This window comes from Nelumbo lutea, chromosome 5, assembly GCF_056320005.1.
Source record: "Nelumbo lutea isolate HS-2025 chromosome 5, American lotus-T2T, whole genome shotgun sequence".
In the NCBI taxonomy this organism is placed as follows: domain Eukaryota; kingdom Viridiplantae; phylum Streptophyta; class Magnoliopsida; order Proteales; family Nelumbonaceae; genus Nelumbo; species Nelumbo lutea.
The window spans coordinates 82778559-82806227 of NC_142688.1; the positions used below are offsets into that span (position 1 = coordinate 82778559).

Genomic DNA, 27669 nt, shown 5'->3' on the forward strand with positions numbered 1-27669 from the left:
AAAATCTCCTTGCCCAATTAATAGATTGGTTCCGCTCAACATGTTGGCCCAATGGTTGGATTCCGCTCAGGTTTGGGCTGAAGATATTCTCTTAATAAAGAGTTAAAGCCTGGCCTTATCCCGACCCAACAGCCCAGCCTATGAACAAGTCTACTTCCAACTAATCATCACTAGTGAAAACCCAATTTACAGAAATCTATACCGGTGCCCCAAAGAAACAAACATAGAGTATTCCTTTCGAATTCCCCTTCACACTTCATCAGGCTGTCTTTAGACCTTGTTTGATTTCATTTAGAATAAGTATTTGCTTTAACAAGTGCTTATTTTAAGTGTTGGGACCATACATTAAGTGTTTATGTATGTTTGGTAAAAAAATTACCAATAAGTACTTTTTTTAAAAAATAAACACTTATAGAAAAAAATGACCCGAGAGGCTTTTTTTCAACACTTATTGGAGAAGTGCTTATTTCAAATGACATGGGATGATTCAGTCCCTGATATTTTTTTAATCCCCAAACTACCCCTATATGAGGGTTTTCTTCTCTTTTCTTCCATTCGAACTCCAAACACGCAAGGGGTAGTGCATGATACCTAGTTTGTGACCAACAACAACTGATGGTGAGAAAAAATGACCGGCGAACCAGTTGTTTTGCCAATGACTACCGATTTATGCGTTCCTTCATTGACTTGAACTATTTTTCAGGGTTTTCTTAATGCCTGAAACTCCCCTCTTTGGTGTATTTTCAGATCTATCTTGGGCGAGTTTAATGGTGACAACCCATCGTCTAGACACTAGCGAATGAAGGTTAGTTCGCCCAAATGAACCCCCTTCATGTTTGATGTTTTTTTGGATGAATATTTGGATGAATCGATTTTTTCAGATTTTATAGATAAGAAACCGGAAATATTTTGGGCATTCTTTGGCTGCATTGTATGTGTAATGATTCCTATGGATAAGTAGGGTTTTTTGGGCATTTTTTTTGTTGAAGGTCATGCAAAAACTATGCTTAAATATGTGGTTGCAACATTTTTCTTAATTTTTTTGCATGAATAATTAGTTAAATGATTGCATTTTTATTGATTTGTGATTGTATTTTTCTTTATTTTTTATATGAACATTTGTGGTGCTTTTTATATTTTGTTGTGACTAATAATTGGTTAAATGTTCCCATGTTTTATTGATTTGTGATTGTATTTTTTTCATTTTTTATATGAATATTGGTGAAAATCATTATTTTCAACATAAGCATTTATGGGGAAAATACCTCATTAGCATCCCACCACACTCAGTTTGAAAGAATTACAAATACAAATATGCACAATACAAATACATATAAAATAATACAAAATAAAAGGTTTTGCACTCTTAAAAAATCTAATATGGTTTTGATTTTTTTTTTTTGGCGATGAACATGGGTTTGATCTTGAATCTTGACAGAGAGACGAATAGAGAGTGAATAGACTAGTCTGAATGAACCTATCACGAGTTAAAAATTTTCATAAAACCATGAAACGTGAAGATTTTGAAAACAAACATAGTTCATTAGTTTGTGTGCTGATGCTAAAAGCCTAAAACTACGGTAAGCTACGCCAAAAAAAGCCAGGACCGCCAGGGCAAGGAAATCCGAATTTATTATCATATAAACCTCGATGCACAGACAGAGATTGAACTAGAGTTGGAGCCCTTGCCCTGCAGTTATAGCTCGAATTCAGATTTCAGAGCCCATGAATGGCTCAGGCGCCTGCACTGCCGACTGCTGAGCAGCTTGGCAAGTTGACAACTACACCACACCACTGTTTCTAATTAAGACACAATAATTACGACAATCCTGAGAAGCTTTTATTAGTGAATAATCCGGGAAGGAAAACTGACTTTTTCTGATGTACGAGGAAAGATCGACAGCTCATAGCTCCCTACCCGAAACGCTTACATCAGTACATCACCTCCCCCTACCTAAGCCGTCAATTCACCGCCGCTGGTTAGCAACTATAGCTGTACAGATTCACCTCCTCTCGACTGTCGTGCGCACTGCCCAATTCAAGTGGCCAAGCGGCCCAAGCCCTTTCAGTTAATTCAGTTTCTGTTTTACACGGTACCTAAAGTCCAAACTCCGAAACCAAAAGAGCGCCTTACCACCTTAATACAGGGAACTGGGAAGGCGGTTCGAATGAAATATGAGTCTGCTGAACTTCAGGTGCAGAGCAGATAAGCTCGGAGCTCCGGTGGGAGGCTTGTATCTGTAGTGGCGATTCCGCCTATAACCGGGAAGAGGGTCCATGCAATGCGCCGTGCCATCGACCGAAGCACCTTCCGAAACTGGTTCGGTATCTATTTTAAATCCTCAACTCCCTCTTCTCTTCTCATCCTACCCTTTTCCTCCTTAATTATTTATAATAGTAAATAAGCACACCTTCTCTCTCTCTGATCACTTCTTATGCCTGTTTTCTCTGTTGATCTTTCTCTTTCAGTCACTCTGACTACATTTATCGAATAATCGTTTTCCTCGCTCTGTTTTCTTGTCTCACCTCTTCGCTCTTTTCTACCCCCTCGCTACTATTCTCTTCTACAGAGTTGTTTCTGTAGCGTTCTGTTGCCAGTCGCTCTATCCGACATGAACGAGTTTAAATTGAAGAAGGAACACGAGAGACTGAAAGGCGCAGACGGAAATAAAGATCCCATAAAATTAAGCTTTTACAACAGATTTAGATCGATGTACTGCATCTTCAGGTATGTTCTCTTCACTTGTTTTCTTGACTTGGTGGTTTTGTTATATTTTGGTTTCTTACCGAATGATAGATTACCAGATACTGATTAATGCATTGATGTTTCCATCTAATCCTTGAATGTGTTGCTCATCGATGTGTATATATTTCTCACATACACATAGACAGGCATGCCTGGAGCTGGGGCGTATGCATGCATTGTTCAAGTATGCCAATTTGCCAATACTCTTATCTGTATCCATTGCTGTATTCTTTTGCATTTCTAACTTCTGTTAGGACTTCTGGTAAATTTAACAATAGTCCCTTGTTATTATTAAAACCATGAGACAAAATAAAGTGAGTGTGTATTATTCTTGACCTGATTTTGTAGGAAAAGTTTTAAGAGGACCCATGAAAATGAGGATTGGATCAATGTAAAAGGATATGAGACATGGAAAAACATGTTTGCCAAGGTGGAAGCCGCATTTGAAATTTTTGTATAAAAATACTCAGGCTAATTTCTTCACATTCTAATTGTGTTACATTGAAATTTCTCAGGAAAGGCATTACTTTGTTATCCAAGTTGAGAGTTTAACCAGAAAACCTTGCAAGGAGAAGTTAATGATGCATCCAATAATGTGGTAAGAATCATGCCCTGCTTTTAATCCTTGTAGTAATTTTATGAATTTGGATATTATGGAAAAAAAATTCGTCCATCATATATGTGACATCCATGAGTGGCTGATCTTATTATGGCCTCTTCATGAAAGATGTAAAGAGCAATGATGGCATCGTGGGTCTTGTCCATCCATTAAGGAGACATTAAATCACAATGTGACAAAGTGTAAACAGGGGATTTGCTGCAAATACGGAGGTTCCAAGGAGGCCAAGACCATGGGAACAGGCATTCATCATGATGTAAATGATGCTACTTATTAGATTCCTACATCCCTCATTGTGTTGAAGATAGCTAAATAGTGCTGTATATTGAGGATATAAATATAATCTTGTTATGTTACATAGTTGCTCCTAATGTCACACTAGCATGTGGTACTGGCACATCAACCTATAGAAAATATGACATGGTAACATGGCTAAAAATAAATATTTATGTAAAGATTTAGTAACATGCCAAAGTGTTTGCACCTTATTGGATGCTTCTCTTTACACATTGTCTAAGAGTGCTGAGTACCTTTTCATTGTTGTATACCCTTATTGGATGCATTTACAAAATACAGCAAGTATTCTGTAAGTACCAAGCTTTGGCATTGGATAGACAATTAAATTTCAGATTCCCCGTTAACATTGTTAGGTCCACTCTGATATACCCTATGTTAGTTGCCAATAATATGGAAATTATTCATGCATATCATAGGCATTTACAGTATATGATACATTTCTAAGGATCACAGATATTCTCGAATCCTAGTCAAAGCTTTCATTCTTATGTAATAGATATAGGATTTGCCATTATCTCTTTTCCCCTAATTTTCCTATCTGCTGTGGACTATCTTCAGGCAAACAAAAGGTAGATATTGGGATTCCCATTTCTCGTTTTCAGTTATATTACACAGATATGGCATGGACATGACTTGACATGGTAAAGGATACAAAATTTACACTAAAAATTGAAGTATCTGGCACAATATTCCACCCTTGCATCTGGGTATCATAGATTTTGATTTTAAGTTCCACTGAAAGCACTAACTAGCCTCAATTCTTTCAAGGATTTTCTTGTTTTTATGGAACTTACGAGGATTTCTTGTGTGTTTTATTTTCCCAGCAAAGGTACTTATGATCTATTCAATGGGTAGATCTGTGTTTAGTCATGTTTGCTATTTCATTAATAATATTACCTTATCATTTTTCAAAAAAAAAAAAATCTGTGTTTTGTCATGTGTTGTAGCAATTGTTCCAGGAAAACTGTGATTTTTCACTTTCTCTGATTTATGCCAGTTTATTTTTGTTTTGGCTTTCTCTTATTTTTCCTTTTCTTTGTAAAGGTTATCTTCTATGGTCTAAAATGCAACATTAGGATTTTACTTTGATTGGGAATTTCTTTTTTAATATTTGAAATTTTATTACTGGTAAATATGAATGTACTCTTCCTCAATTCCTTTGAAAGAAGTTTCAGTGCTGTCTTCACAATCTTTTCCTTTAGGTTGTGTTTAGTCTATCAGAAAATAAGAGAAACAGATTGATGATGGAGAGTTCTTAATGATGAGACTGTCTCATTTATTTAGTTGAGAGATTATGGTTGTTTTTAGGTTAATGAGGAGGTGTGATGTAACCGTTTTCGGCCACGTGCAAATGTTTTGTGATGTAAAATTTTTTGGCTAAGTACCTCGTCATTTGACTCGGTGGTGGTGTGCCTTAGTGATGAACTACTTGGTGGTGAACTGCCTATTGGCGAACTGTTTGGTGGAAAACTGCCTAGGGGCGAACTGCCTGGTGGCGAATTGCTCGGTGGCGAACTGTCTAGTGGTGAACTGCCTGGTGGCGAGCTACCTGATGGCGAACTGCTTGGTGGCAAGCTCCCTGGTGGCGAGTTGTCCGGTGGCGAACTGTTCGGTGGCGAGCTGCTCGGTGGTGAAATGCCTGGTGGCGAGCTGCTTGGTGGTGAACTGCCTGGTGGCGAGCTGCTCGGTGGTGAACTGCCTGGCGGAGAGCTACCTGGTGGCAAACTCCCTACTAGGCGGCCGGTGACTTAGAGAATAGTGGAGTTCCCTGGTGCAGCGCAATCCGACTGTCCTCAGCATGAGGTGGTCTTCGTTCCTTTGTAGGCAGTGGGAGCTGAGGGACCTACGAGAACTCCATCTTTTCCTCCTCTTTGTAGGTGGCGGGAGCTGAGGGACCTACGAGAACTCCACCTTTTCCTCCTCTTTGTAGGTGGTGGGAGATGAGGGACCTGCGAGAACTCCACATTTTCCTCCTCTTTGTAGGCGGCAGGAACTGAGGGACCTGCGAGAACTGAATCGGAGGTCCCGGGGGTATTTTCCCGGCGGGGGCTCTCCGATGCTTAAGTTAGCACTCTGATTGTAGAGAGCTCTGAAGATAATATGAGAGAGCTAGAGAGGAGGGGTTACTTCCCTTTTTGCATCCCCTTCCCCTTTGGGGGGTGAGGTCTTTATATATCGGAGTCCTCGTGGGTTAGGTGGGTGAAAAGCCTCCACACGGTAAGACTTGTCACATCCTGTCAGAACTGGGGTACAGTGGTGAACTCCTCGAGGTCGTCAGGCTGGCGCTTGTGTCAGGCGGCCAGGTCGGTGCCTGGGCCGGGTTGTCAGGGCGGTGCTTGCGTCAGTCGGCGGGTCGGTGTCTAGGCTAGGTCGTCAGGTTGGCGCTTCGTCATTCGGCGGGTCAGTGTCTAGGCCAGGTCGTTAGGCAGGAGATCTTCCTGCGATACGCCAAACTACTCCTACACCGAACTTCTCTACAAGTGGCGAACTGCCTATAGCGAGCTGTCTGGGGCGAACTCCCTGGGGGTGAACTCCCTGTGGCGAGCTGCCTGTGGCGAGCTCTGCCGAACTGTTTGTGGCGAGCTCTGCCGAGCTACCTGGCTCTTTGGCGAGCTCCCTGGTGAGCTACCGAGCTCGTGGGGTATGTATGCTGCCGAGTTTATCGGTGGGCGTCTTATGGGCGGCTTGGCCGGATCATGTGCTAGGCTGGTCCAGGTCAGCCAGGTCGCGTAGGCCATGTGTCAGGCTGTGCGCAAGTCGCGCAGGCCGTGCACAGGTCGCGCATGCCATGCGCAGGTATCGCGTGCCGCGCATCAGGCCGCGCGCAGGTCATGCCAGGCCGGCCAGACTAGTGCCCGGGTGGGTCACCAACTTCGTAAATTTGTTGGCTGAATGTTTGCCTAGTTGTCACGAGGTGCCACATGTCACAATTCCACTGGAGGGCCAAATCTGCCCTCATCAAGGTGGATTCGGAAACAGTTGGGAAGTCTGATCTAGTTTGTGTGGTTCCTCTGCTCATTTTTACATATCTTGGTCTTATTGACTGATATTAATTCTAAGAAGATAAAGATATGTTTTGTTGTATCCATCCAATGAGTGGGGTGCAAATCTCATAAACCATATGAGATCTGCATGTCTAAGGAAACCATATGGCAAATGATTCTAATCTATGATTATGCCAGCTCCATAGATTGGGACCAACATTATGTAATGCATTATGTAATGCATACCCCCCACAAGACCCCAGACTGTTGGGACCAACATTATGTAATGGCTTTTCTTGTGTGACTGAGCATTGTCCAAAGATCTTAGACCGACTGATCTCCAGATCTGGTTACGGTTTTCTGGTTTTAATAATGTTATTAGAACTATAAGCAATAAGACCACTGCTAAAACTCCTAGCTTTGAGAACATAGAAAGATCTAAAGGTAGTTTTTTTTTTAAAGAAAAAGAAAATTCTGAATTGTAATCTCTCTCTCTCACACACACACACACATGCTATAAAAGTTTTTCTAATGTACTGACTTTCCATCTCTGATATATGGTAGTCATCTCTTGTGGAACAGGGGCACCATACACTTAACTGCACTGCCAGCATCCTTAAAATTGAAAATCCCAAGGGTGTCATGTTTTTACTGAACATGTTTTGAATCATTTGGAACATTTCACTCCTGTCAACAAGGATCGAGTGGCTGACAAAATGTTCTATCATTTAAAGTCTCTTCTCAAAGGCAAGTCATTTGGCTATTGTAAAGTAACACTAGGATTCTAATACCCTCCCCCTTTTTTCTTGGTTTAAAAAATCCCAAGTTTTAGTCCTCCCAGGGTAATGCCTGAGGACATGCTAAGGGAGTTATTTTAAGCTTAGGTAGGTAGCAAGGATCTTTTTTTATTCAACATTTTTTTTTTTTTCGCATTTGGCTTTTCTAGGGGGATGCTGGTCCCTGAATACCATTTTGAATTGTATTAAGGACTCTACTTGCCTATGGGCTGTTATGAGTTAAACCTCATATTTCTTTTGTTTTGGAAGGAGTAGGGAATTCAACCCATTTGATATGCCTTTTTTTGGCAATTTGTCATTCTATGAAAAATGAATATGGAATTATGCATACACCTGCATGGTTGATTTACTAAACCAAAAGAGCCACCAAGAAAAAAAAAAAAAAAAGATAGGAAAAGTTATACAGAGAACAAAATGGTCTCATAAAATGAAAGTTCAAAACTGAGATTGCAAGTATAGGGTAGTCCTTTGTCAAATAGAAGTTTGGGGACCCCAGTGTTCTTACCTCCAAAGTACAAGCCTAAAAGGTAGTCCTTTGTGGATATGAAGGCTTTAACTTCTTTGCATCTTCAGATCTTCTTATACATTAAAATTTGAATCTATATTGAGAATTGCAGTTCAGCAACGAGCGAATAATAATACTGGGTACTGGCGCACTCGCTCTCTGGTAATAAAGATTGGTGGCTTGGGTTAGTTTTTCAATACACTGATCCTCTCAGCTTTGGAAAGCATCTGCTATCTAGAGCGTTGCTTCTGTTCTGCATCCTTCCCTATGAATTTCCTTCAACTCAAATACAGATAGACGATTGGATGTGTAACCACCAAGGTTCAAAGTTCAAATGCAAAGATTTGGGCGTATCATATTGTATCTAGGGATCTCCAAAACACTATCCCACAATTATAAAGGGATTCTAGTTGATGAGGGCAACTTTTGGGTCCTAATATCAATAAAAACAATCTATTTAACATAATTTATAGAATGGGATAACTTTTTTTAGAACTATCAAATAAGGACAGAAATACTGTTCATCTCCTCCCTCCAAACTATCAATAAATCTCCTCCCAAGATTAATAAATATTGATCACAGATCTATACTTTATTTGTCCTTGTAGTTGCAGGCTTGATACAAGCAAAAATGGCAAAGCCCACTCTTTCTTTTTTCCATTTCGTTGTGTATCTTACTTCACTTAGCATACTTGCGATCTCTTCCAATCCCGATTTCCAGGCTTTAATGGCGTTAAAAACTGCTTTAGATACCTTTAACAGGCTTAGTAGTTGGAACCAAACCACCGATCCATGTACCTGGTATGGTGTTTCATGTGTTCTAACTAATTCAGAAGAATTCATAGCAGCTCTGCTCTGTGTTTGGAACAACTCAGATGCAGAGAAGAAGAAGAAGAAGAAGAAGAGAGAGAGAGAGAGAGAGGGAGAGAGGTGGGGGACATTTGTATGGTGGTTTGGAGGAGGAAGGAGATGAACAGTATTTCTGCCCTTGTTTGATATTTAAAAAAAAAGTCAGACTATTCTAGAAATTATGTAAAAAAGATTTTATTTTAATATTAGAATGCAAAAGTTGCCCTTATAAGCTAGAATTCCAACTATAAAACCAATAAAATTAGGGAAAATTCCCGATTAGTATATTGTACTTTGGGTCTAGTCCCACTTTGGTTCCCGAACTTTAAAACGTAACAACTCAGTACCTGAACTTTCAAAGTACGACAATCTAGTACCTGCCGTTAACACCTTAACGGAAGGCAGGACCATCATTTGACAAAACTACCATTTATGATATGAACTGGATCATTTTACCCTTTTCTTTTAAACGTTAAAAAAAGGCTCTTTTTCTCGTCAATGGGTTGAACAAACGGCGAAGAAGACAAAAAAGAGAACAGCAAACAGAGAACAGACCAACGACAAAGAAGACACAAAACAGATCTAGCAAAAGCTAACAGAGAACATAAACAATGAGCTTGCGCAACTAGTTTGTTGTTTTAGCTTTAATTTTATTTATCCAACTAGTTGCAAAAATAACTTGTTTATCCAATCAAGTATAAGAGATATTGGACTAATGCACCCCACAATAAACTTGTTCTAAAATTCATGGGACAAAGATCTCTTTTTTAGTTTTTGGAGTTAGCATATGCAGATTCTTCATTTATTTTTTCACACATTCTTTCGTCTCTAAATCAAATGCCAGACATGGAAATTAGCATGCACAACCGCATATCTGTATCTGAAGCCTTACTTTTGATCATAAGATAAAAAGAGAAATAAAAAAGGTCAAGCAAATAGAGACCACGAATCTGGTAAGAAATGATATAAAATAATTGCCACTCTTGATCCCATTTCCATATCCTACTTTGTTCTTTTGTGTCAACTCTTCACTACTGATCAGAGTAAATCCGACCTCCAAACTACTGAACATGTGACACGTTTGGGTGGAGCTTGGGGATCATCTTGCTGTCATCTCAAAGGAGACCTTCCTATCGAGACGAGCTCCCTTAGTAGAGCTCCACACTCCGACACTTGTGACCACTTAGCGGCACATGCAACAAGACCATCAACACGTAAGGTAAGCCTGTCAGGTAGCCAGTCTCGGGCCCACTTCATACATTGGAAACATGGAGAACAAATCACCACAGCATGTCACAACTATGCACCAAGTGGCCAATGCATACTACAAGTGGCTTAACAAGTAGCCCTAATTAGGCTCCAGGTGCCTAGGCCGGGTTCCAGGTGTCTCGACCGAATACCAACTGGCCTGAATCAGGTCACAGATGTCTCAGTCGAGCACTATGTGGCCACACTTGAGTAACAGGTGTCTTAACAGAGCCCCAGGTGTCCTATGTGACCGATCTCAAGTAACATGTGTCTTAACAGAGCCCCAGGTGTCCTATACGAACTCCACCAAGGCAAAATAAGCTCCAGGTGTCACAAGTGCCTTACATCTATCCAATACGTATATACTCTGATAGTCATCCTGAATCCTATATAAGAGACAGATTAGCATTCAATTCATACTTTATATCTCACTGAATTACAAGCCCGAAATATCACCCCGGGCCCTTTAACCTTGTTTTCCTCCTTACAGGATATACCCGAACTGTTTCAGGGACTGAAGCATTTTTCGATGGCATCAACTACCAAACACATAATGACAATGACAATACATCTATAGACCAAACCATTGATGAACATAACCATAAAACCAACTTATACTGGATTCATTAAACATATCACCCTGTGAAACCAGAGTTCAAAGTTCAAACTAGATTCAGCTCTCTGCATCCAGATCACGACAACAAGGTATGTCAGCAAATGCTAAGACAACTAACTACTTACCTAACCTCTCGCCTTGCCTGTATAAGCAGGCCACCGCACCTTATCTGGGCACTGATGGCAGTATCTGATCTTGCATTGGGGAGTGTTACTCCATGTTTTCTCGCAATGACAATCCATCATTGCGTAAAAGTGGCCTGGGAGATCAAAGAGATGATGTATATCATCTTGTTGTATTGCACAAACGGCAAATGACACAAATTGAAACATAGCGACATACTGGGGTGTCAATTGGATTCCAGTCCAATGTGAATCCATTATAAAGGGGATCAATCTAATCCAATTCACTGAATAATTTGGACTATCCAATCTGTTCAAATTCATTTTGATTTAGATGGGTTTTAACCCAAATCCGAGTTATTGACACCTATATTCTTATCTTATATTAATGGACCAAATATTGACTTAATCCAAACCAATCCAAAAAAAATTTATTATAGAAGAATGAGGTCCAATTCAATCTGATAAATATTTTAAACTGAATTAATCCAATCTTATTAATCCGTCCAATATATCTAAATTGATTTTGGACTGAACGAGTCCAATCCAAAACCAGTCGATTGCACCCTTACTGTATACTTTTCAATTCAATTCTCGTTAGTTTTGGGCGATAAGAAAAGAAGAAATCTATGCCTTAATCAAATCAGGGCCATGAGCCACCATATGATGGACAGGTGAATTGGGATCTTCTCCTCACTCAGGGCGCCTCACAGATACATCCCAACATGCATCGAAAAATGAGTTAACATTTCCGTAAATAATAGCATATAAATACGGGAGATGCTCACAATATGAGGCGCCATGTATGAGGAACAGATCCGGTCTCTGGACAGGTGCCTGCATACCATCCCATGGCATTGCCATGTGTAAGCACCAAGTCATTACTCATCCATCAATGGTTCCGTGGATCCCATGCACATACATACACATACCTCCCAGATTCGCAGTTTGGAGTAGTTGATGATGTAATATGCCATGTCGAATTGGATCTGGTTTCCTCGAGGATACACCGGCTATATTTCTCTGACTCTGACAACGGCATCCTTGGGATTCAAGAATTTGGCGATGCTCCTCTGCTGTGTATGCTCGCAGGCTTCACAAGGCCGGCCATTTTCGCAACAGTGTTACTGATGTTAGAGGCCACCATGGGTCTGGTATGGCAGAGAGGATCGATGAACAAATGATGAAGGATTAAAAGACTAGTTCCAGGGATCAAGAAAGATTTGAATGAGCCACGATGAGACCAAGAAAACGACTTTTGGTTGGTGTATTGTAATGTATAATTATGGAGAATGGAAAGACAAAGAGAGAGTAGCTAAGTAGGCTGATGCTGATACTGGAAAGAACTTCTATAGAAAAATGATGGAGGATTTTGCTTACTCGGTTTTAGCACAAGGCGAGAGGCTGCGGGAAAAGAATTCACCAGAGGGAATTTTCTTGAGAGGGAAACAGGTGAAATTACCGGAAAGTTCCTTTCTTCTTCCTTTTCTTTTTCTTTTCTTCTTGGTACCCCTATTCCAATTCGAACTAGTGGCAGTAGCAACTTCTATTCGTTCTCTTCTTCACTGTCATTACCGCTGTGGCACTAGACCCAAAGTACACATATGGTTTTAAGTATTGGATTGTCACAAAGTTCAGGGACCAAATGCCACTTCTCTAGTGGAGATATTATATTATTAAGGGTATATTATGATGCTTTGAACCATGAGTATGACTCGTTGCTTGGAAAACTTGGGTTGGACCTTATTTATGGAGGGTTCAGGTTGAGCCCTCGGGTGGACTAAGCCCATATCATGCCCAGCCCAACACGAGCGTCTCCCAAATAGATCCCGAATTTCTCGTGATCACAATGAGCCTAACAGATCTCAAATTTTTTGAGATCATGATGAGAGTTCGTCGGCTCCGCCTGAATCGGAGGTAAACGATAAACCTTATCAACATATTACTCTCCTTAAAAAGCGGAATAAACCTTATCTCCACAATCCGGAGATCCCAGAGCTCTTTCGTAAGGCCCACAACTAGTTCAGTATATAAAGACATGAAACCTCAAGGCAAAGGTATGTGTGATTATTCTACTCACTAGCATTTAAACTCTCAAGCATTCAACTCGCATTTACAGCATAAGTACTGACTTAAGCATCAGCACGGCCTCGTCGGGTTAGCTACCCCGATTTCTCTGATCCACTGCTTTGCAGATTAATCCAGCTCGCCGCCCAATTGAACTTTGAATTGCCCTCCAGCTAGGAGTACCCAAATCGCGCACCATCAAGAACAATGGCACACATCTCTTTTTGACGAAAGTTATATTCTCCATTGCTCTAAATACCCTTCTCTTTCCATTGCTCTATTTCTAATTTTGTTACATCTTTATTGTTGTTACAGAATTCTGCTGACATAGTTGCTCATTCTAGCCGATCAATTCCATCTTTTCAACCTTAAAATAGGAACGGTTTATTTACAACATCTGCTATTGCAATTTTAGCCTCAAAAAGCTAATATAAACTTGGAGACAGCACCTATTTCACTATGAGTCCAGCAACAACTTTTTCCTATTAACCCATAAGCTCATACCTAGGTCTTACTACCTAGAAAATCATATGAAGTGCCCATGGCTAATCATTACTTGGGGCCCATTAGGCATATCCTTTTGAGAAGACCTTTTTGTAGCTCTGATAGTCAAAAGGCGCATTGAGCTTTTGACATAAGATTTGGGTAGCCTGAAGGCAGTTTGGCAGATGTGTGTCTACCCGTGTCTTTCTGTGTGATATTAAAACGTAAAAGACGCGGGAATAAACCCGCGTCTTTCAGCCCGAAATGGGCTTCTCGCATCTTTTCAGTGCACCGTCTTTTGGTGGCTAGATTTTCCTCGAGCCAAATGGGAATAGACCAAAAATCGGTCTTCCTGGCTTGTAAACAGCTGAAAGACCGCATGGAAAGATGTGCCAAATGGGCCCTTGTTTTCCTACTTTTATGGCACCGATGTGGAACCCAACCAACACAAAGCCCTATGCTCAAGCATATAAGATGGTTAAGAGCTCTCAGAAGTATAGAACCTGCCCCCAAACTTTGTTTTACAACATAGAACCCACCCCTTGAATTTTTTGATTTCAGGTCATTCAAACTCAGGTAATAGGAGTACATCTAAATTGATGTTTGTCATTCTTGAAGTAGTGAAAAACACCCAATTTAAGTGGGTTCTGATGATTATTTGTTAGTAATGTAACTGATGCACGTCCAACATGCGCATCCCAAGGGATAAGATAATCTTGATAATCACCTGTTATTGTTATCTCTTCTTGGAGATAAGCTTAATCTTGTAATTTGTTCAGACACATCTTTGTAACCAGTATATATATTGCAAATGGATCTAATGAAAATATTGAACTTCGATCCGTTTCTTGTTTATCTTGGTGTCAGAGCCATTAAAAACAAAAATGGCTTTCACTTCATCTTCTCTCTCTTCCTTCGCTCCCTCTTCCACTCAGTCTCTCTTTGGGAATCTCTCTAATTTTATATAAGTGAAATTAGACAAGCACAACTTTCTTCTCTAGAGGGCTCAATACCAACCATTACTAGAGGGCCTTCACCTTTTGGGCTACCTTGATGGATCAGTCCCTTGCCCACCAATGAATGTCACCACTAAGAAAAATAGTGTAGTTGGGACCAGATCTAGTAGGCGCATCAAATTAAGCATGTTAAATGAGCACTTGATAAATATTTTGACAACTATCAAAAGTGGGTATTAATCTTTTTCAAGGGTAGGGTGAGGGTATTTTAAAGGGCAGGTGTTAAAAAAAAAATTCAAGTGTTCATTGAGTGTGCTTACAACTTTGTGCCTACCTCAGATAAACCCTACAACACCTCCTCAATCAACCATGACTATCTCAATTGGTGCACTCAAGACAAACTGCTATTGAGTTGGCTTCTCACAACTCTGAAGGAAGAAGCCCTTGCCACTGTGGTTGGTTGTAGTACATCCCATGAAGCCTGGAGTACCCTATGCCATGTCTATGCCTCTCCATCACATGCTCATCTCATGCAGATTAAACATGTTCTACATCATCTGAACAAAGGATCCAAATCAATGACTGAATATCTCCACAAGGTGAAGTCTCTCACTGATTTCTTAGTTGTTGTTGGGCATCCCTTACATATAGATGATATTATTCTTTACACTATTGGTGGACTTGGCTCTAAATATGATTCATTAATCACTGTTATCACCACTAAAACTGATGAAATATTAATTGATGAGTTGCATGGTCTTTTACTCCAACATGAACTTCGTTTTGAATGCCAATCTTCACATTCAAATCTTACTCTTCAAGCAAATATTATTATGCACAAGTCTCACCCTCCATAGGACCGACCCTTCTCTAATACTCGTGGTCGTGGTGGTTTTTTCACTTGGGGAAGAGGTCATGGTCGCTCTCCTAATATGGCTAGACCTGGCTCTTCTGCACCTAAAGTGACATGCCAAGTTTGTGGGAAAGTAGGACACTCAGCCCTCTCTTGCTCCCATTGCTTTGATCTAGCATTTCAGGCATCAAACTCATCTACCAACTCAAAGGCCTTATCTGCAACTCATACAACTAATACTACAGAGAATGATTGGTACCCTAACACTGGTGCAACTCATCATCTTAGTTTCGAATTAGGCAATCTCTCCATTCACAATACTTATCATGGCAATGACAAAATCGCTGTTGAAAATGGCACAAGTTTGGATATTCATCATACTAGGACTACTGTTCTACATACTCCCCTTCATTCATTTCATTTAAAGAATATACTTCATGTCCCTGCCATAACCAAAAATCTCCTATCTGTTAGACAATTTTGCCATGATAATGATGTTGTGTTTGAATTTACTGTTTCTAGGTTTATTGTCAAGGACAAACACCAGAGGACCCCACTCATTTCCAAACAGCTTAAGGATGGTTTATATCATCTTGACGTATCTTCAGTTGCTTTTGATAAGTCTTCTAATAATGGACTTGTGACTATGATGGGCACTCAAACTTATCTTCTTGATTGGAACTATAAGCTTGGTCATCCACATGAGGGTGTACTTCAACATTTGGCTCGTCACAAGCTTATCTCTGTCAGTACAAAAGGCAACTTACCTATGTTTTCCTCTTGCCTTCGGGGCAAAGCTCATGATGGATATTGATATTAGTTTCTGATGATGGTCATTGCATTTAGTTTATTTTGACATATGGGGACCTACCCTGTTAGTTTTTGATGATGGACATTGATATTATATCATCTTTGTTGATGCCTTTAGTCGTTTTACTTGGTTATTCCCTATTAATGCTAAATCTGATGCACTATCGATTTTCATCTCCTTCCGTAACATGTTTGAGAAACTATTGGGTCGCTCTATTAAAATTTTTCAATCTGATGAAGGTGGTGAATTTAAAAAATTCAAAAATTATCTTTCTGAGGGTGGTATTGTCCATCGCCTCAACTACCCTCACACTCATACTCAGAATGGGGTTTTAGAGCAAAAGCATCATCACATCGTTGATACTGCACTTACATTGCTTGATCGTGCCAAATTACCACATACTCTATGGCATGAAGTTGTTTCTACTGCTGTATACTTAGTCAATCGATTGCCCTCCCCTTCTCTTTGCCACAAGACCATTTGATCTATTATTTAGAAACCACCTAGATTATGGCTTTCTAGAGGTCTTTGGATGTGATTTCTATCCAAATTTGTGACCATACAATAAAGAAAAATTTGATTTCCACATTGACTTGTGCACATTCATCGGCTACAACCCGAATCACAAAGGATATTGTTGCCTTCATGTTCCTACTGGCCGCATCTATATATCACGTGACGTGGTTTTTAATGAGTCATTTTTCTCTTATAAGGACATGAAAGACTCTCCCACCGTTTCATCCTCAATGGACACCACCTCTATTTTGGGGCCGCCACCATGTGTGTTTCCTTCTCAGCCCACTACAGATGTTGTTGAACCTCCATTGCATCCACCCCACATGCCCTCTGGACACCACCATTAATGATGCCATAGTTCAACTTGACACCTCCACTACTGCCACAAGACCCACCCTCTCTGATGAGCCTCGTGACTCCACTAAAATATCTTCTACCACGTCCACTCATGGCATGCAAACCCGATCTAAATTCGGTGTCTACAAGTCTAACCCACGTTATGCACTAAGTGTTACTTCTCTTCCTGAAGAGGGACCTTCTTCTTACTCCATTGCCTCACGTGACAGTCGATGGCATGCTACAATGAGTGATGGGTTTCATGCTCTCTTACAAAATGACACCTGGTCTTTGGTTCTTCCTCCTTGAAGTCACAATATTATTCCTTGCAAATGGGTAATTAAAATTAAAAGAAAGAGTGGTGGTTCAGTGGAATGCTTCAAGGCCCATCTAGTCGCCAAGGGCTTCCACCAACAAGAAGGCATTAATTTTGACAAGACCTTTAGCCCGATTGTTAAACCAGCCATTGTACGAGTCATTCTCTCTCTTTCCATATCACACTCTTGGCCCATTCACCAACTAGACATCAACAATGCATTCCTTTATGGTAATAACTCTAAAGAGGTTTACATGGCCCAATCTCCAGGCTTTGTTGATCCTTTACAACCCTCACATGTATGCAAGTTACATTTCTCCATTTATGGCCTCAAGCAGGCCCTGCGCGCTTGGTTTCAACAGCTGCGGGATTGTCTTGTTCTTTTTGGTTTCATGGAATCTAAGGGGAATGCTTCGTTATTTATTCTACACACTCACTCTATAGTTGCCCTTGTTTTGGTATACGTTGCCGACATTATCATCACTGCTTCTACATTTGATGTGGTGGCTGATATCATATCTCATCTCTCCTCTAATTTTTCTCTCCGGGACCTTGGTTCTCTTTGTTACTTCTTGGGGATTGAATGTCTACCTATTGCTAATGGTATTCACTTATCTCAACAAAATTATGCTCTTGGACTCCTCAAACTTACCAACATGTTGGATGCTAAGCGTTGTTCAACCCCCATGGCTGCTGACACTCAATTAGTCTGACTCCACTGACCTTTTTGTTGATCCCTCTCTATATAGACAGGTGGTGGGGGCACTTCAATACCTCACTGTAACACGCCTAGACCTCTCCTTCCCTATCAATAAGGTCTATCAATTCATGGCCAATCCCTTTAATGTTCACTTGGCAACTATTAAATGTATCTTATGTTATGTTAAACATACAACCTCTCTTGGCATTACATTCACCAAGTCATCTTCCATGCAACTATATGGCTTTAGTGGTTTGGATTGGGCTGGCTACCATGAAGATAGACGCTCCCATGGTGGTTTCTGTGTGTTCCTTGGTCATCACGTGGCTCCAAATGCTCCTTCTTGAAATTGGTTTTCCCCTTTCCTCACCTCCTATATTGTGGTGTGAAAACATAGGAGCAACCTACCTTGCATCTAATCCCATCCAACATATGTGCACAAAGCACATTGAACTAGACTTCTACTTTGTTCGTGAGAAAATGCAAAGGTGGATGTTCGACATTCGGTTTATATCCACTAAAGATTAGACTGCTAACATCTTTACAAAGCCACTCCATATATCCCGATTTTTCTTTCTTTGTGACAAGCTTCGACTCTCAACCTTGTCTCGCTTGAGGGGGGTGTTAGTGACATAACTGATGCACATCCAACATGTGTGTCCCAAGCGATAAGATAATCTTGATAATCACCTGTTATTGTTATCTCCTATTGGAGATAAGCTTAATCTTGTAATCTGTATAGTCAGACATGTCTTTGTAACCTGTATATATATATTACAATTGGATCCAATGAAAACATTGAACTTCAACCCAGTTTCTTGTTTATCTTATTTGATCGCCGGTGTGAGGGATCTTCGATCTGTTGAGAAGAGAACATGCAAAAAACAACATTAGAAGAAGAAGAAGAAGAATGCCGAATTTCTTGCTATTACTGCATAGTCAAGGATGGGTTAGGGCTTGGAGGAGATGAGGACAAGAGATAGGGAGGGGAGAGTTCGGATGATTAGGGCTCGGATTTCTTGCCACCTATTCACACCTTTTTTTGCATTTTTATCTTTCTGTTGGTGGTTGAACCAGGTTTGTTAAAGTTAGTGATTTTGTGAGTTTGTTAAAGGAAACACATACACAACAGAGTAGCACTCCTAGCCTCCCAAAACCCCAATAGGCCAATAACCTTAGCTCGTTGAATGCGATCGAGTTTGATCCCAAGCACACTGGTTAAAAGTAAAGATATAAAACTTAAGTTGACCGGCTTATATTATAAGGCGCGGTGGCCAGCGGGAGAGTTTGGTGCCATGCACCATTGATAACTTCCCCCCCCCCTTGACCCCCTTTTCTCCAAAGTGCTTGGTAAGACGTTATCTTCTTAGTAGTAGCTAGTTGGGCCAATATTTTTGTATCAACTCTAGAGATTTCAAAGAAGTACATAATTGATACGAGTCTATGGCTTACAACTTAATGATTTAGATTTGAAGTAGTAGTACATAATGTCATTTAACACAACTCTATTAAAGTATTGGTATCAAGTATCGTATTGGACAACTTGGATATGTATACTTTTTGGAAATGCATGGATATGGACGAAAAATATGAAAAACTTGGATACACTAGGGAAACACATGCAAATTTCATAAATACATTAATAACACTAAATTTATGGTCAAATAGCCATAAATAATGTACAAATATATATTTAATGGTATACATAAAAATATATTATAATTAATAGCAGAATGCACAGATATCATATAATGCATTAATTAAGAGTCCAAGATGGACTTATTATATTTATACTAATTATTATATCAATTATTTTCTATTTTATTATTTTTACATTTTAACATTAACAAAAAAAGTTAACCAAATATTAAATTCTCAAATATAAATTAAATTATCATTTAATAAGCTATAAAACTATATAATTTTAACTTAAAATATATAAAATTGGTTAAAATTTCAAAGATATATATCATATGCAAATTCATAATAATTAATTATTACAATAATTATTTCATTATTAAAATTTTATTTGTATAATTTTTTGAAATTAAAAATCAAATTTTCATATAAATGTAAATTAGTGGATTTGATAAATACAATTTAATATTATATTCTTGAATATTTTGAAAATAGATTTTTATTTTTTGTAAATAATAAATATGTTATCATTTAATGTGAATTTAAATATTAACTAATAATTATAAAATATATAAAATTTGTAAGATATATATCATGTGCAAATTTATAAATTTTAAGTAGAAAGGTAATTATTCTACTAGTAATATTTTATTTGTATAAATTTCTTGAGATTAAAATCATCTTTTGATGTAAATATATATTTTTTTGATATTCCTTTTGATGTAAATATAGAATTGATAGATTATTTATTCTATTTGTTCATAAAAATGAATTTTAAATATTATTTATTTTAATTTTTAATTGGGGCTATTAAATATAAATATTGATTATTTATTTGGATAGACATTAATAAAAACTGTGCTATACACTAAATATTACAATGCATGGCATGGACAAGTAGTTTGATGGAGATTTTAAGACTTTTTGGCACCATGCGCATGGTATTCTAGGTTCAAATCACACTATTAACAGTATTTGCAATTTTAATTGAAAATGCTACATATCAACCGTTATAATGCCATTCGGGCCAATATGCACCCATATCCGTCAGATATGCACAATTCTAAATTCCACTGCAGAAATGTAAATATTCAAAATGTCAAAAATTTCCATTCTATAGATTAATGTCCGTTCATGAATTGACATCAATTTTGAGCTGACACTTACTCCAGCTGTATTTTCGCCCTAAAAATTCAAACTCTGCGCTAAACCGTCATTCTCCCAAAGTTTTATCATGACGTATCATGCCACGTGTCTCAAGGGTTTTATTGCGCGCTGGCTGCAAGAATGCTTGGCCTTAGGGATTGGGATTTCATGATACATCACGTGGCGTTGTGTGGGAAGGGAAAAATAAAGGTCAGTGGTTTCGTCCTTGCATCACGTGAAGATAAGGTGATGTGGCGATTGCCTATTGGTTCAGTAGCGTAACTATTGTGAATATAATTGTGGTGGACGACGAATGGGAATCTGGGATTACCTATATGGAACGCCATGTACCACAGAGATACAAAGCGCTCTCAGTCCCAATTCCTAGATCTTTCCTGGTGAAACCTTCTCCGGTTACGAGTTAGGACAAACAAAAATCACAAAAGTGATGAGGTTTAAATATGTATTTTGGAGCTAAGCAATGGACAATGGAGAGAACAGGACACACTGTCTCCCATTACCATCAGAAAAATAAGAAAGTATACTTTTTGGATAAATAAATAAATCATAAAAAGAAAAAGAAAGAGTTTGCTACTTTGCTTTGCTTTGCCATTTACCGTTCCGTACTCTCTACCAAACTTTTTCTATTATTTTTTAAAAAAACGTTGTCGGCCACGCGTGGCAATCAATCCTCACGTATACTTCGTACTAATCACATTTACTACGACAATATCGTTACCATCCGTTCATATCTGCGCTCCCTTAACGTTGTACAGTACATCCCTGCCGTGAGAATATTTCCTGATCATAATATAAAAAATGATGATATCATTATCGAGAGATATTCTTAATAAACGATAAGGACAATGTACCGTAAGACGTTGTGAGGCGCCTCATTTACTAGGGCCCCACCTTGAATCAGTGTGAAGTGCCTTGATGTTGGTGGGGCAACTGCAGTAACTCTACGCTATATAACGTATCTAGCAAAATGTGGACTCCTACTTGCAGTTCTGTACCTGTATGATCGTCGGAAGCTAACTGGTTAATTACGTGACATTTGGCGAAGGAGAAGCGAGCAACCACCAACCATTCTAGTTCCAAATCATGAATGACGGAGACGAAACAAGTCAAACAACAACATAGGACCTGTAGGCGAGCTGAGTATTCCTAATACCATACCCACCACTAAGAATCCATATATTTTTCAGAAAAGTGCGGAATCATCCGATGCAGAATTTTGAATTGCAGCATCCCTCTTTATTATTATCCTTCTCTCCCTCTATAAATCACATCCTACCCGTGAATTTAACATTAATTCACTGTCATGATGCATTCCCCCTTTACTATAAAGTTATAAAATTCTGATTTTGGCTGATCGGTCATTAAAAGCTCTTTCACAGAGGGTCGACTGTATTATAATAAAATAGAGCAGACTGTATTATTTATTTAATAAAAAAATGTTAAATAATACGAAGCACATGTACGATAAGTCATTATTAAGAGAGGGAGATATTCACAATACACCGCGGGATGAGCTGTGAGCTGTGGGGCATGATGGGGTGGGACGTTGGGGGGGGGGGGGGCGGAGATGTGCCCAAATGTAAATATACAGTGCCTTCCTTAGAATCTGTTTGGTATGGTTTTTGCATCGAAGGTGATAGAGCCGTGATGGTTGAACGCCTGTGCTTCCCAACAGTTACCTAGAGTAGCTTCAAATTACACTCATTTCATAGTAGCATGCTTACCAGATTTTCACCAAATATAACTTAGCATTCGTGTATGGGCCCAGCTTAAAATGCCATAAACTGTGTCTGGAAAGCCCTCCCAAACGCTTGTCGCAGGGTGGGCCGTGGGCCGGCCATACCATTCACACAGTATTTTGAATTTTGATACAATTCTTGTTTAATTATTGATAGCTTGATACGACATACGAATGCCTAATAAGAGTCTTCCAGATTTTGTTTTTCCACTCACCTCAAATGGAGGTTATGTTTGGCATTGATGCCACTTTTTCAAAAAAAAAAAACTTTGTTTTAGACCATATTTTGGGCGTTGGATAATATAGACCAATGCCCAATCAAAAAAAATGAGCCATTTTCTGATAAATCAATGTAATAGACTCTCATGCATATAATACTGTTTTCTCAAAAATCAAACCGGATTTTAAAACCATCTTTGAAGCAATGGCATCAATGCCAAATACTCAAGGATTTTAAAACCAGACCGGACAGGGAACCATTCTGGTTCTAGTTCCTGAGTCAAATGGTCCAATCATCTGATCTGAATAGATGGTTCGTTCTGACAAAAAAAATAAAAAATTAATAAAAAACAACCAAAAACATTATTCGGGTCGACAGTTCAACGGTTCAACCGCACAGGTCAATGAATTGCTAACCAAATCACCTTTTTTTCGGCCAAAAAACAGTTTTGGGGTAAAACAGAACCAATCAGATGACCGGTTCCCGGTTTTTCCGGTTGAAAACCATGCAAATACCTACTTGTCATCATAATTTATATATTCATTTTTTAGAAGAAGAATTAACGGATGAGAAATGTAAAATTAAATTTACCTCTTTGTGGACTGGAATCCGAAAGTAGGAGCAGGGGGTTAGGGTTTATTCCCGATACAAATAATTTTATGATAAAAGAATCAAATAGTTAATAAAATATACCGTTAGGTGGAGGAAGCACCTATTACAACTTACAACTCGCATCCATCCATCTCTGTCTCTGTCTTTTTAATCTTTTGAGAGCTGCAGATCTCCCTTGATTACCGAAGCTGCTTCTTATTTCCATTCTATCTCCAAAGGTAATACTGATCTTATTGAATTTCAGATCTTTCTGGTTGCTTTTTGATATTATTATACGATGAATTTCTTCCATTTTTCGTGGGTTAAAAAAAGTTGCATTTTTTGCCCTTTTCCCTGCTGAATTCCGTTGAATCTGAGTGATTTTTGTCGATTTCATTCTGAGTTTCTCGATCTGGATGGTTTTTAATGTCCGCTCTATTCGTTGTCAGATTGCTGTGTATTTTTAATCTAAGTTTGAAGACGTGATTGCTGTGTATTAAATCTTCTACGTCCTTGAACTTTTTGTTTGTTCACACGTGATTGCTAATTGAGCTTGATTCAGATTTTGCTTCTTCTGGAAATTACAATGTTTCACTTCGAAGTTTCAATTATCTTTTTTTTATTTTTTTGCATATTGATTACTGTATGTCTTAATATTTGATATTTCCTGCTTTTTTTGGCAATGACTTTTTTATCAATATTTCCTGCTAGTCTGCGTATTTTCATCTAGTATTGATTTCCTGCCTTTTGGATATTCTTGATTTCTATTAATGGGAGAGACCTTCTCGAACACTTGTTTTGTAACAAGATAAAATTTTTCTTTCTTTTGTATACATGACTTGTTCTTCTGACTTCTTGCCTTGATCTTCCGCCTTATTCACCTGATGCTTGCATTCTCAAGATGTGATTATGTAATTTCTTTTCACCATCTAAATTAGTCATTGATTTTTTAAGACCAGGTATTCTTTCCCTCTTCTTTTAGTTGTTGGCTTTGTTTTCATGAGCATGTGCTCCCCAAATAATTTTTGTGAAAGCTTTGTCTTTGATTTCAAAATTCAGGGAACGTGGATCTGGTTATTAACTTTCTTTGGCCGTAAACCCATATATCTGTTAAGTTGCAGGAGATTCCTACTAATCATAAGCCAAAATAAATATCTCATTTATTATGCTTTGCTGTCTCTACTTGTATATAATACCTTCTCCTACATTTATGTTTTTAATTCAATATCCATTCCTGTACAAATATCTCTGCAGTATCTTTTGGTTAAACAATGGTATTAGTTCATATCAACCCAGAAAGAGTTCTTCTAGTCTGGGAGGCTATTGAAATATTGAATTCTTCTTTATTTTTATTTATTCTTCACTATCTTCTGGTTTTAATAATATTCTATAACTCTTTCTATTTCTCCTTGTAAATTCTGAAGTGTAATCCTTTTTATTCCTTATTCAGGTCTGTATCCCATACTTGTTGGAGGCATTAAACTCGGAATAATTTATCATCTTGTTATTTGGGTGCTGGAAAAGGTCTGAGCTTTAAATCTTTACCATTTTACTTAAGCATTCTAAGTGATCATTGAAAGACAAAGTTCAGGGAATGCTGAAAGATGTGCTTGAGCACCAGGATTTCCATCCCTGAGGGCAATGGAATTATAGCTCTGTTTGATCTCCCCTTCTTCATCCTTGATGAGATTGGACATATAATTTACAGCCCATCCCGGTTTTGTGCCCAAATAATCAATGGGGGTCATTGTAGAAAGCCTCTTGTGTTACATCACGATCTTTGCGAAGACGGTTGATCTCTTTTACTTATAAAATCTCCTTCCCCATAAATAACATATATCTTACTTGCGGGGGAACTAATATTAGTGCATATTAGAAGTTGTGAGAATAATGGAAAATAAAGGAAGTGTGTTGATGCAAAGGTATGAACTAGGGAGATTGTTAGGCCAAGGCACATTCGCTAAGGTTTATTATGCAAGGAACCTTAAAACTGGCCAGAGTGTGGCCATCAAGGTAATTGACAAAGAGAAGGTATTGAAAGTTGGACTGATTGATCAGATTAAACGAGAGATATCCATAATGAGACTAGTTAGGCACCCAAACATTGTGCAGCTTTATGAAGTCATGGCTAGCAAGAGCAAAATTTACTTTGTCATGGAATATTGTAAAGGAGGTGAGCTTTTTAACAAGGTAGCCAAGGGCAAGCTGAAGGAGGATGTTGCAAGGAAATATTTTCAACAGCTGATCAGTGCAGTTGACTTTTGCCACAGTAGAGGCGTTTATCACAGGGATTTAAAACCTGAGAACCTTCTGTTGGATGATAATGGGAATTTGAAGGTTTCTGATTTTGGTTTGAGTGCCCTTGCAGAATCCAAGCGGCAAGATGGATTACTCCACACAACTTGTGGGACCCCTGCCTATGTTGCTCCTGAAGTGATCAGCAGAAAGGGATATGATGGGCCCAAAGCTGACATTTGGTCTTGTGGGGTGATCCTGTTTGTTCTATTGGCTGGGTATCTTCCATTCCATGATCCAAATCTGATGGAGATGTATAGGAAAATTGGTAGAGGAGAGTTTAAATGCCCATCGTGGTTTCCATCTGATGTACGAAGGCTGCTGTCAAAGATCTTGGATCCAAATCCAAATACTAGGATATCCATTACGAAGATTATGGAGAGTTCTTGGTTCAGGAAAGGGTTGAACTCAAAATCAACATCAAGCAAGGAATCGACTCCTATAAATGCTGATGTACCTTGTGATTCTTCTGAGAAAAGTGGAACTGCCGCTGAGGCAAAGCAAGAGTTAGCAAAACTAAACAACTTGAATGCTTTTGATATCATCTCTCTTTCAGCAGGATTTGACTTGTCTGGTTTGTTTGAGGAAAGCGATAAGAAGAAAGAAGCACGATTTACATCCAGGAAGCCTGCCTCAGTCATCATCTCAAAGTTGGAGGACATTGCTAAGCATCTTAAGCTGAAGGTGATGAAGAAGGATGGAGGCTTGTTGAAATTGGAGGGATCAAGAGAAGGGAGGAAAGGAGCGTTTTCAATTGATGCAGAGATCTTCGAGATCACTCCAACTTGTCATTTGGTTGAAGTGAAAAAATCAAGTGGAGACACTTTGGAGTATCAGAAGATATTGAATGAGGACATAAGGCCGGCTCTCAAGGACATTGTTTGGGCTTGGCAAGGTGATTTACAGCAGCAGCAACAACAACAACAAGAATAACAGCTGCAGGCCAGTTAGAATGTGCTTGTATGGCCATTCTTTTTCCTTGGAGTTGATGTTTTCAAGAAGTATCACTTGTTTTCTTATATTGTGATTTGGTGTCTGTTTTTTCCTTACAAGTTATGATTATTTACGTTGTTTTGTTGTGATCGTAAATTTGCTGTCCTATGTAAGAAAGAATTAACTGTTACGTAATTAATGTCTGCTATATTGCTAGTTGCTCCCTACCCGTCTGTTTCTGAATTCTGATATTGATTGGTTTAAGTTACTGACGGTTCTAAAGCTTATTGAGTTGTCTTTTAACTTTGCTACGAAGTGTGTTTGATTTCTCATCTCCTGGTTAGTGGTTACAATATCATATTAGGATTACTCTCATCTTAAGAAACCCAGATTATTAATACTATTAGGTGGTTGTGTTTATTAAAATTCTAGCGCCGTCTGCGACTTTTAAAAGCCCAATTCTCCGAAACTTCTTAATACTATTAGGTGGTTGTGTTTATTATTTAACTATGGACGAGCTGTTGAGGCGTCGTTGTCCATTATTTCATTGAGAATTTTTGGCAGACTTGGTCATCAACTCATGGGACGGTGCAGTTCAAGCCCACAGAACGGCTCACAAACAATTAAACAACTGAGTTTTTTACCCTTTTAGTTCAAAATTCATGATTAAAATAGAATGTCGGGATATTGCATTGTTTATGCAGTCAATTTCTGAAAGCCTAGACAAGAGGAGGAAAAAATAAATAAATAAATAAGTGGTCGGTATGGCTTCTCTGTGGGTGCTCTCTTGGGTCGTAATTAGTTGTGTTTGGGATGGTTTCATTTGGCAAAGCACCAATTGATCCCTGCGATTCATTGCCAATCATCGGAGACAAGCATAGACAGGGCGCCATCATATGGCCCATTTACTAAAATGATGGGAATTGACACAAAAGTAGGTCGAGCAACGTGTGTGGTTTTCGTTTTGTAGGGTCCATGTAGCCCACAGTAATGCAGAAGATTTGGCCAAGGTTACGGATATTCACTTTGAAGACAAGGGGTAGACGAGTAAAGCAACCACTCGCAACACTCACCTAACTTAATACCTAGACTAGAATTTCAAGTCATGATGGAAATCATCCATCGAAGAAGATAATAATAATAATTTCAAGAAGGAACCCACTCTGATTTGATGCGAAGAGTTGGTCCACACGCCACACAAATTGCCCAGCCTTAATGAGTTGGAGCATCTCAATGTTTGATTTGGCGGGGTCTGGACAACTGGAC

General features: G+C 38.9%; 2 protein-coding genes and 1 long non-coding RNA gene across 9 annotated transcripts; 2 read left to right on the forward strand and 1 right to left on the reverse strand.

Moving 5' to 3' along the window:
* Positions 1-1438: 1438 nt before the first annotated feature.
* Positions 1439-7734, forward strand: LOC148853133 (uncharacterized). Of its 7 annotated transcripts, none has more exons than XM_088943732.1 (7): positions 1580-2320; positions 2571-2728; positions 2889-2930; positions 3095-3176; positions 3262-3344; positions 4221-4303; positions 7229-7734. In XM_088943732.1, the coding sequence occupies exons 2-6, from the start codon at positions 2613-2615 to the stop codon at positions 4297-4299; spliced, it is 402 nt and encodes a 133-aa protein (XP_088799858.1). In that variant the 5' UTR covers positions 1580-2320; positions 2571-2612; the 3' UTR covers positions 4300-4303; positions 7229-7734. The 7 variants fall into 7 exon arrangements, with proteins under 7 accessions (XP_088799855.1, XP_088799858.1, XP_088799860.1 ...); XM_088943728.1 differs by having other exon boundaries at positions 1581-2325; XM_088943729.1 differs by lacking the exon at positions 4221-4303 and having other exon boundaries at positions 1439-2325.
* On the reverse strand, positions 6482-12391 carry LOC148853134 (uncharacterized). The gene is made up of 2 exons (XR_016099040.1): positions 11716-12391; positions 6482-10920 (listed from the first exon to the last, which is right to left on the reverse strand). It is a non-coding gene; the product is annotated as an uncharacterized LOC148853134 (long non-coding RNA).
* A 10754-nt stretch (positions 12392-23145) lies between these two features.
* Positions 23146-26630, forward strand: LOC148853135 (CBL-interacting protein kinase 18-like). The gene is made up of 2 exons (XM_088944171.1): positions 23146-23414; positions 24626-26630. The coding sequence occupies exon 2, from the start codon at positions 25066-25068 to the stop codon at positions 26401-26403; it is 1338 nt and encodes a 445-aa protein (XP_088800297.1). The 5' UTR covers positions 23146-23414; positions 24626-25065; the 3' UTR covers positions 26404-26630.
* The last annotated feature ends 1039 nt before the right edge of the window (positions 26631-27669 follow it).

What these genes read in the sequence shown, in the direction of transcription:
- LOC148853133 (XM_088943728.1), top strand. Translation starts at nt 2,278, where the DNA reads ATGCAATGCGCCGTGCCATCGACCGAAGCACCTTCCGAAACTGGTTCG. An exon ending in TCGATGTACTGCATCTTCAG is followed by an intron (nt 2,729 to 2,888) that starts GTATGTTCTCTT and finishes ACATACACATAG; the next exon opens with ACAGGCATGCCTGGAGCTGG. An exon ending in CGTATGCATGCATTGTTCAA is followed by an intron (nt 2,931 to 3,094) that starts GTATGCCAATTT and finishes CTGATTTTGTAG; the next exon opens with GAAAAGTTTTAAGAGGACCC.
- LOC148853135 (XM_088944171.1), top strand. Translation starts at nt 25,066, where the DNA reads ATGGAAAATAAAGGAAGTGTGTTGATGCAAAGGTATGAACTAGGGAGA.